Source organism: Rhincodon typus, chromosome 4, assembly GCF_021869965.1.
Source record: "Rhincodon typus isolate 14 chromosome 4, sRhiTyp1.1, whole genome shotgun sequence".
In the NCBI taxonomy this organism is placed as follows: Eukaryota; Metazoa; Chordata; class Chondrichthyes; order Orectolobiformes; family Rhincodontidae; genus Rhincodon; species Rhincodon typus.
The window spans coordinates 92601536-92612727 of NC_063335.1; the positions used below are offsets into that span (position 1 = coordinate 92601536).

At 39.1% G+C, this 11192-nt stretch overlaps 1 protein-coding gene across 1 annotated transcript in view; it reads right to left on the minus strand.

Moving 5' to 3' along the window:
• Positions 1–716: 716 nt before the first annotated feature.
• LOC109915135 (oxidative stress responsive kinase 1) overlaps positions 717–11192 on the minus strand; it is a 173310-nt gene continuing 162834 nt past the window's right edge. Inside the window, exons 16-18 of the mRNA XM_048596170.1 lie at positions 8803–8871; positions 8269–8333; positions 717–3768 (exon numbers count right to left, since the gene is read on the minus strand). Coding sequence (XP_048452127.1) covers positions 3694–3768; positions 8269–8333; positions 8803–8871 — 209 coding nt within the window. The 3' untranslated portion in view covers positions 717–3693. The remainder of the gene's footprint in view (positions 3769–8268; positions 8334–8802; positions 8872–11192) is intronic.

Sequence of the window (11192 nt, forward strand, 5' to 3'; positions counted from 1 at the left end):
TAAACAGGGTTATCAGCCTGCTCAGATTAGATGTCCCAAGGCATTATTCTCAAAAGGAGTAAAGAACTCTGCAGACCAGCTAATATTCCTCCTTCAAACAACAGCAAAAGACCATCCGTCACACTACCATTTTCCAGGGGGCTGATTTAGACAGCTGAGCCATTCATTACTTTGCTGCACCGCTGAAGTAATTTATTGCAGAATGTCAGGATATATTTTGGCAATGTCCTAAAGAAAGAACTTTCAGTTATCTTCATGCTTCAGGATATTCAAATCACCTTTCAATTAAGTATGTTTTGAAATGTAGCTACTGCTGTAATGTAAGAAACACAGCAACCAAATCATATACAGATTTCCCAAAACAACATGACACTGGCCAGCTAATCTGTTTTAGTACGGTTTGCCGATGAATAAATGCTGTCCAGGACACTGAGGAAAATTCCCCTGCATTTCTTCAAGAATCTACACTGAGTACTGCCCCAAAGTATCAGTGAAATCAGGTTTGAACCCATGTCCTTTTGACTTGGGGGAGGAGAATGTTACAATCTGAGCGACACCTGACTGAGATGATATGCAAACACAACCTATCTTTTGATTGGAATGAAGTGGCTTGATTGGTCAAGTCTTTATCTAGTTGTATGTTTTAATTATGCATATTCAAAAAGAGTTACTAAATACCAGGATGGTGAAATCTCACCTGCAAATGCACAACAATAGACAGTTTTCTGTTTATTGATTAAAAGGAATTAGCAAAACCATGCAACAGATCGAAAACACAATCATGTTGGAAAAAAAGTGATCACGATATATTACACCTCCGTTGTGTTACAATCAGCATGATACCGGGTTGTGAGTTAGCCCTAGTGACAGCAGTCCTCAGTCCCAGTTAATAGGTATATATTACTAAAGTAACTAATGCTATGTCTATACAAACTTAGTAAAAAAAAAAGAGGAAGTAGTTAAAAATCATGCAAGTGGGTCATGTAAAAGATCCTATAATTCCCATGTGCTGGAAGACAAATTGAAACAGGTTCTCTACCAAAGCCAGAATTCATGTTCTGAAATCATTCAAAAAGCCAGTAAATGGATACCAAGGCCAATAGTGAAAGACTCAGTAATTTTAAAATTATAAAAAAATTGCAGTATTTACACAGTAATACAATTAGTTCAAGTGCAGTTATTTCAAAAAGTACATGCCTCTTACAGGCATCTCTTCAAATATCAAGTTGATTATTTTTCAAAGGTAGTTAAAAACCACTGCAAGTCTAACCAATCTAACTATGTGATTATGTGGCTCCAGTTAGTCTTCCATAAATATTTTCTTCCTGGTGTGAGCTTTCAAACTGGGATCTGTGACATCAGATTTATGTCCATCGCAGGCAGGTGTACCACAGCTCACGAACACAGCTGCCGGACAATTCTGGGTTTCAATTTGCACTTGTCGACTTTCAGTCGGGAAAGAAAGATAACTTTACAGCAGTTTCCAAGATAGCTAAAGGATTAAAAAACGTTAGTGGGGAATACTGCTTAAATTGACAATAGGACAAAGGACACAGGTCAACTAGTGAAAGGTTAATTTAGAACTCACATCAGAAAATAATTCCTCACAGTGATCGACAGTTGAATAGCATTTCAGATATAATGGTGAATACCTTGGAGTCAATTAAGAAATAAATTAGATTAAGCTATTGGTACAGGAAACTGTAGGATCTTTCTCTATGGTGAATTAATACAGGCAAAAGGTCCTCCTCAACTTTAAGTATTTTATAAGTTATAAGCACATTGTTATTTTTGAGTGTTGATAGCATTGCTTTTGTGGTGGCTGACATAGTGCTGCATAGGGTAGATCAGGAGTCCCCTGGGTGTGTTAATGATTGTAGATTGATGGGATAGGGAGGAAGGAATAAATCTCCTTAGAAAAAATTTAATACCTTTCAAAGGCAAAGGTTGATGAATTTTAGATTTTTGTTTTGACACACACTGAACTATGACATGCATTGAAAGTGGGAATCTCAGCTCCTTCCCAAAATGTACAAACAAGGCAACTAATCTCCAAAGTGTTATGCAAGGCAACACAAACCACCCTTCCCACCTGCCACCACCAGCACTACCTCCACACCCTATCGCCATTCACCTAAGATTGCTCATAACTGTTGTGGGGTTTCTATTGCATTTGTCATCCAATTACTATCGCAAGGCTAATTTGTTGCATTCAAGATAGTGTTCTCAGTAAAACTTTGATAAAGCATGGATGGTGGGCATGCAAAATTCTCAACTCATGTCTAAAGGATTTCTCAAAAAAAAAATCAATTCTACATTCTGCTCTAATTTGGGAACGTTTGAGATAGTCTAGCACTGGCGTGACATTTACAGTTCTGTCACTGATGATCAAAAACTGCTTTAAAATGAATTAAGAGGATCACACTGGATAATTAGCACAGTTTTTAAGTGTATTGGCTTAAATGCGACTCTTTGTATATCAGAATAGTAGAAAGAGATTGCACAATATTGTTGCTGGAGCTTATTCAAAGTGATGTGTCATTATTTTCATTTTGCAAACCAAATGTGAGCTCCAAGAAGCAAGTTTAACAAATTCAACACGATCTTACTTGAAACTAGAGACGTATGCAGAAATCTAAACAGAACAACTCTCGTAATCTACAAAGAGAATTATAAGATACAACTGGCTGTTCAGCAGCTGCAATTTTTAAATTTATTTTTGTACTAAAAGATCTGACAGTTCAAAAAAAAAACCTCTTAACGCCGACTTCTCACATTGGTACCAGGCAAAGACTAAACCAATTGCTGTGTAATTTTTTTTGTTTACATGCACACTCCATTTGCAGATTATAAAGGTAGGCTACAGATTGTGCCATAATACTTTTATATTATATAAATGAAAAAAGGAAAAGGCTTCACCCTTGGATTTTTTTCCTCAATATTTATATTTATATTCTGGTTTACTGTTTCCACATAAACAAAAAAACTACTTTAGATCATGTCAAAAGGCAGTTAATGATGCGCCCGGGTAGCTCTAGCGCACAGTAAGCGCAAACAAGAAAAAAGAAAGAAGTGCAGCCCATTGTTTTTGGGCTGCAGCCCTTTGGAAAGTACAATTCAAAACTGCACTTTTAAAAATGTAAGTATTGCTCAGTGTTCATTTTAATCTTTGTAAATTGTGTGATTAAAGTAAACTGATCACAAATTAAAGACAAGTTACTGAAACAACACAATTTTTCAATGTGCTACATTAGGTCTCATTGAGTACCAATGGGAAGAGATTTTTAATAACTGATCAGTAAAGTTCCGTCAAAAAATAAGGCAATTTTAAAAAGGGGTGTGGAGGAGGAAAATAGCAGATGAGAGCTGACAATTCTGTAGTCACCTACAGCAAGCACCCTGCATCATGTGGAAAATCTGCAAGCCGGAACGTTCTGGAAAGCTCTTGATGATTGTTCTGTTGTTAGGATACTGCAAGCAAATGCTCAATTCACTTATACTGCAAGCAAATGCTCAATTCACTTTCTATTTGGAGATCCTTGTTATAGGGTAAGGGGGGCAGTGGATTAAATGCTGCAAGTTCTACGGGCAAATGTCATCACTCTTTGGCAGTACAAGTTTCCTCAGGCCAACACCAGTGAGATACCTATTTCACAGATGGGGTCAGCAGGTTTTTATTGGTTGTAGTGTGACTTAACTAATGGTGAGTTGTGCAAATCCTATGAGTTTAACATCATCGGGAATATCTGATTCTTCAACACCAGAAGCCTGTGGATCAAAAAAATGCATTAATATCAAAGCAAAAGTGGTATACATGCATGAATTTACTACCATTATCCCAATAGGACATTTATAATGAAACCCTTCAAGTAATTGTACCCTCCCACCGGCAGTGCTACTGGAACATATTAGTTCTGCATCTCCAAACACAATGTGCACAGCAGGCGAGTTACTACTCTTCAGTCAACCAAAAAGATTCACCTCCGTTTCATCATTAAAAAGAAACCTTGTTTAATGTTATTTTGATAGCAAAGGGCAGAAGTGAGTCTTCAAAATGTGATTCAATTAGGTCTACACATACTGCTACAAATTTCTTACCTGTAACCTAGTTTCGACTGAAAGCTACATTTGGGCTGGACACAATGCATAATCCCACAGTATAAATTAATTTAATTTTTGTTGAGTTTGCTAATTTCAGCCATGCTAATCAGGCTGCTCCAATCAGTTGGAAATAGTAATAATCTTGGGATGGAAAGGTATCAATATTCAAAGCTCCCAATTCTTGCTGAATGTCAGTATGCACAAAGGTTAAGTGAGTCGCAGAACATAATCACATCAGGTACAGTTGATTCTGATATAGCACATGTTTCTTCAATCAAATTGGCTTTAACCCGATTGAAGAATTTAGACTGCTATTTGTAGAACAAACTTTCTTTACCTGTATCGGCTTTAATGCGATTGCAGCTTGCGCAATTTTCTTATAATGCGAGATCGCACAAGAACAGAACTATTGCGTTATATCAGAATCGACTGTAGTACAAACACTGGTACAGACCTGATGATCCAAATGGCCATTTTTACATGCTGAATATTATGATCCTGAACACAGCGTGTTTGGTTAGATTGTAGTTGGAATACTAAGTATAATTTTTTTCCCCTTGCTTCAGAATGGATGTATTCACTATTAAAAGGAGTGCAGAGGACATTCACCAGCCTAATTCACAGGATTGCATAATTGTCCAATGAGAGAGATCGTGGAAATTGAGCCTGTATTCGTTAGATTCTAGAAGAATGAGGATATCTCAGAAACTGTCAAAATTAAGAAGTTTCCCCTCGCTGTGGGATCTCAAACAAGGGGACATGCTTTCATAATAAGAGGCAAGTCATTTAGAACTAAGGGTCAAAGGGCTGAATGGCATATTCCAGCACTTATGTTCTTTTCTATATTTCTAAAACAAGGGGGCCTAAACTTCTACAGTATTCCAGGGAACAGTCTCACTAAGGTTCTATTCAATTGAAACCTGATATCTTTGCTGCTGTACTGAAATTCTCTTGTGATAAGGCCACATACCACTGGTCTTTCTAATTCCTTGTTACATTTCCATGCTTGATGGACTGAAATGCAAATTGGCTAGATTGAAATTGTTGGTTACAATGTTAAGGGCATCACAGAAACAGTTGCTGCAAGGGGATTAAGGCTGGGAACTAAATACCCAAGGATACGCATCATAGCGAAAGGGCAGGCAGATGTGCAGAGGGGTTGGGGTTGCCTTGTTAGTACAAATTGAAATTAAATTGATAGCAAGAAGTGATATAAGTAGACGGCATAGAATCTATAAGAGCAGAGTTGAAGAACCACAAAGGAAAACAAAAAGGCCCCGATAGGAGTTATGTACAGGCATCCTAGCAGTAGTCAAGCTCTGGGGTAGAAAATAAATCAAAAGACAGAAAAAACATCTAATAGCACCCTTTTTTTACAATAATCATGGGTGAGTTCAATATGCACATGGACTGGGAAAATAAAGTTTTAAGCAGACCCAAAGAAAACGAATTCATGGAATGTCTCCGAGATGACTTTATTGGAGCAGCTTGTAGTAGAGCCAAATAAGGAACAGGCAATTCTGGATATGTAATGAGGCAGATTTGATTAGGGAGCTTAAGGTGAAGGAACCCTTAGGGGGCATGACCACTATGACAAAAATTCACCCCTCAGTTTGAATGGGAGAAGCTAGAATCAGAGTGAAGGTAACTAGAAAGACATGAGAAAGGAGTTGGCTACAGTTGATTAGAAGGGTGGCTTAGCAGGGAAGAAGGTGGACCAAAAATGGCAGGAGGTTCTGGGGGCAATTTGGGAGGCAGAGTAGAAATTCATTCCAAGGAAGAAACAACATACTAGGGGGAGGATGAGGTAACCATTGCTGACAAGGGAAGTCAGGGATAGCATAAAAACAAACCATAGAGCAGATGACGTACTGAAGATTAGTGGGAAGTCTTTAAAAAAACTAGCAGAGGACAACTTTTAAAAAAAAAGCAATGGGGGTTGAAGATGGAATACGAGGGTAAGCTAGCTAGTAATATTATAGAAGATTGCAAGAGTTTTTTTGAGATATATAAAAGATAAAAGAGGCAAAACTGGACGTTGGACCAGTGGAAAATGAGGCTGGAGAAGCAGTAATGGAGAACGAAGAAATAGAGAGGAACTGAATAGGCTCTTTTCATCAGTTTTCACCAGTTTGCATCAGAATTTTGAAGGAGATAGCGGAGGGGATTAGACAGGCATTAGTGATCTTTCAGGAACCACTGCAGTTAGGGAGTGTCCCAAAGGACTGGAAAATGGCTAATGTAACACCCCCATTTAAGAAGGGAGGCAGAAGACAGGACACTATAATCCAGTTGGCCTGACCTTGGTCATTGGTAATATTTTAGAGTCCATCATTCAGAATGAGATTGCGGAGTACTTGGAAGTGCATGGGAAAATAGGGCTGAGTCAGGACAGCTTCGTCAAGGGGGAGGTCATACCTGACAAATCTGTCAGAATTCTTTGAGGAAGTAACGCGCATGTTAGACAAAGGAGAGACAGTCAACATGATCTATTTGGATTTCCAGAAGACCTTTGACAAGGTGCTACACAGGAGATTGCTAAATAAGAGCCTATGGTGTTAGGGGCAAGATACTGGGCACAGATAGAGGATTGGCTGACTGGCAGAAGGCAGAGAGTGGGGATAAAAAGTTTCTTTTTCAGGACAGCACCCAGTAACTAGTGGAGCTCTGCAGGAGTCAGTATTAGGTTCATAATTATTCACATTATACATTAGTGATCTGGAATAAAGAACTGAGCGCATTCTGGCTAAGTTTGCAAATGACAAAGATAAGTGGACGGATAGGTAGAATTAAAGAGGCAGGAGCCTGCAGAAATACTTTGACAGGCTAGGAGATTGGGCAAAAAAGTAGATGGTATACAATGCAGGGAATTATGAGGTTATGCACTTTGTAGAATAGCAGCATAGACTATTTTCAGAACAGAGATAGGCTTCAGAGATCTGACGCACAAAGGGAAGCAGGAGTCCTAGTTCAGGATTCTCTTAAGGCTTACATGCAGGCTCAGCTGGTAGTTAAGAAGGCAAATGTAATGTTACCATTTATTTTGAAAAAGCTAGAATACAACAGTAGGGACGTACTGCTGAGGCTGAATAAGGCTTTGGTCAGACTGCATTTGGAAATTATGAGCAGTTTTAGGCTCTGTATCTAAGGTAGGATGAGATGGCCCTGGAGGGAGAAAGGATGACCCCGGGGTCATATGAGGAGTGGCTGAAGACTCTGGGTCTGTACTCAGTGGAGTTTAGAAGGATGAGGAGGGATCTCATTGAAATTTACAGAATACTGAGGTACTTGGATAGAGTGGACATGGAGAAGACATTTCCAATAGTAGGAGTGACTAAGATTCTAGGGCACAGCCTTAGACTGAAGGGATGATCCTTAGTATTGGGATGGGGAGGAATTTCTTCAGCAGATAGTGGCACAGCTGTGGAACTCATTACTTCAGAAGGCTGTGGAGACCAAGTCACTGACCATATTTAAGACAGAGATAGATTCTTGATTAGTAAGGGGATCAAAGGTTATGGGGAGAATGTAGGAGAATAGAGTTGTTCAGCCAAGACTGAATGGCAGATTAGATGGGCCAAAAGGCCTAATTCTTTATTAGTCTTATGGACAAGGATCCTCTGTCCTTCTGCGCTTGATTCATAGGCTTGTGACTGTCCTCCAACTCTGTGAAACTGTGAATTCAGTGCCCTTATGAGCACATATTTAGCAAATTGTAGGCTTATGGTTCTATTGCAGCAAGACTTTTTTTTGAGTGAGATTATAGCTCAAAATAAGCTATAATAATACAAGAGAAAGGTTCCTGGACAGAACTCAATTGATGAGTTAGTCAATGACTCTGTTGAGAGTCATTTTCCCCAAGTGACAAAATCCTCCAATTCTCTCAGAAGCCATCTCCCTTGCAAATTTTATACCTTCACAAAGCCTTTTACTTCACTCTTCTAAAACATTTTCCTTTGACATGTCTCAGACTTTCCCCTATCCCAAATGAATCACAAAACAGATGAGCCACACATAGAAACTCAGCACCCCAAGAACAGGAGAAAAGAGAGTTACAATCAACCTCCCAGCATTGGTGCACCCACCTCTGATGCTTCCTCTTTCCTGAATCTGTAATACTCGTTAATGACAGTGACACACAGACAATTATGGAAATGTTATACTCACCAATTTGAAAGTGACAGATCTATTTGCAGCTGGTTCATCCACTATTTTTTGTAGATTTGCTGCAACTATTTTAAAAACACATCAAATATTTGAAGTTAATCATTTATGTTTGTTGGTAAGGAGAATTGAAGTCCTAATGTCAACCCTAGTCCTACTCATACTGAATCATAATAATAATCCCATTCATTATTATTCTCAGAGATACAGCTTTCCATCAAAAGAGATGCAGTGTAAACCTTTATTATCTTGAGAAGGCAGCAGTAAGTTTTTAGAATCACATTTTATTAATACTAGCTGTTCATTGTCTTTGTTCAAAAACAAATCATATTCTCGAGGCATGGTGGAATTTCAGCTTGTATTCTCAGCAATATTAATCTGGGTCTCTGGGTGACCAGTCCAATGATGTACCCACTGCATTCGTTTCCACTGTGCAGGAGAGCAAGTGTACCTTCTTCCCCCACCCCCATCACCACCCCCACAAAAAAACCCCTTAAAATCAGAAGCTATAAAAAGTGCACTCTTGGCAATAGTTACCTATTACTACATCTTTTCCATCAACCAGACCTGCAGACACAAGTTCCTGGGAAACACCATCTGCTGTATCTGCCAGAACAAATGTATGCCGTTGTTAATTACAGCTGGTTAATGTGTTTACCCACTTAAAAATTTTAAATATCATCTATAATTCATCTATATTTAAATTCATCTATAATCTGAACTATGGTATGGCAAGCAAGATATTTTTGTCTGTCACAACACAGGCTTGGTATTATTCAGCGTGGAACTCAGGCATCCAGACCACGAAGGTCCCTATTTCAATCCAGGGTCAAGGATGTCACAAAGCAGTACTCTGAAGGAGGGTGAACGCTCAAAGTTGTGGTCAAGATTGTTAGAAACAATATACATAGAAAGAGGAATGAGTAAACTTGGAAGAATTAGGAAGAACAGCAAGCAGACTCTTAAAGGTTTTAAACCTCCAGATTACTCTTTGTTTCATGTGCTACAGCATATAAAAACAGAAGGATACAGCAGAGGAGTGTGTGGTTTAACAGACTGTACAAGAGGAAGGGCTTTTGATTCCTTGGGTATCAGAACTGATTTTGGGAGAGTTGAGATAGTACAGGCCAGATGGACGCACCTGAACAGAACTGAGATGAATACCTGAATGGGGTGGTTTTAAGCTAACTCAGTACTTGGGTTGGGAGGGAATTATTGAGAAAGTAATTGTATCCATTGGTGCAAGCAGAATAATCTCATTGAAACACACAAAATCCTGAGGGAACTTTACAAGATGGATGCTTAAAGAATGTTTCCCCATGTGGAACAGACTAGAACTAGCTTAAAAATAAGGGGGCTTCCATTTAAGCTGATGAGAACTTTTCTTCCTTGCTCAGGGCATCGAGTGTCTTTGGAACACACTTACCCAGAGACCCGTGAAGGCACATTCATTGAACATTTTTTTTAAGGCAAGACAGATTTTTGATTAGTAAGGGAATCAAAAGTCCCTGAAGGTGGGCAGGCATGTTGAAATCACAATGTGATCAGCCACGACCTTAACAAAATGGCAGAATAGGTTCAAGGGGTCAAAGGCCGACTCATGTCTCTAATTTACATCTAGGAATCAGGAGGCAGAAGATAACTAAGTACACAGATAATTCTGAGAGACAGCACTAAAAGTAGAAAATAGCAAGGCATTATGTAGGGTCAGAGTGACAGGGAAATCAATAAAGAATCATACAGTAAAGAAGAGGCCCTACATACCATTGCATCTGTATTAAAAAGAAAGTACTCCAAATCTACTCTAGCCTATAGCCTTGATGTTATGACATTTCAAGTGCTCATCCAAGTACTTTTTAAAAAGGTTGAGAGGTCTCCTGCCTCAACTATCCTCCCAGGCACTGCACTCTAAATTCAGCCTCTGGGTGAAAAACATTTTCTCAAATCCCCTGTAAACCTTCTACTTTTTGCCTTAAAATTACACCCCCTTGTTAATGATCCTTTAGTAGCTGCTTCCATCAACTCTGCCTATGCTTCTCAGTCTTATACACCTCAATCAGGTCCCCTCTTAGTCTTTTTGCTCTAAATAAACCAATACAAGCTTATCCAGTGTCTCTTCATAGCTGAACTGCTCCAACTCTTGTGACATCCTGCTGAATCTGCTCTGCAAACTCTCCAGTGCAAGCACATCCTTCCTATAGTGTGACGACTAGAATTGCACACAGTACTCCAGCTGTGGGCTCAAAGTCCTGTACAGTTCTAACATAACCTCCCTTGTAATCTATGCTATGACAAGTGTTCCGTATGCCTTCTTAGCTACCCTAAGAACCTTCAGAGATCTGTGGACATGCACACTAAGATTGCCTGGTTCCCCGAAGCTTTCTCATGCCTACCATTCATTGAACACATCTTTGACCTGTTATTTCTTCTACAGTGCATCATCTCACACTTTTGATCCAAATTAAATTCCACCTGCCACTGATCTGCCCATCTGACCAAGCCATCTATATCTTCCTGTAATCTAAGACCTTCTTCCTCCCTGTCAACCTTTGTCATATGCAAACTTACTTATTCACCCCCACTCCCAACCTAACATTTTTCATCAATATAGTCTGGAGAAAACAAAAGGTAGGGGAAATAAGTAGAGTTTGGGAAAAAATTGAGCAATAAACATTACAATTGGCAATTTAGAAAACGAAAGGATTAAGTGTGCCAATTCTTAATATTGTGTAATCTAAAAGGACAACTTGTGCTAAACCAAAGACTTTTCAGTGTGCAATGATTTAGCAAATATCCACTGATTAACTCCATTGCTTTCAACTATGGTCTGGCGGGACTTATGATTAGACAACTGGCTTAGTATGTTTTACCAAACTCAGACAATACTCAGGGCATTCAGGCAATACTCAGGGCATTCAGGCAATACT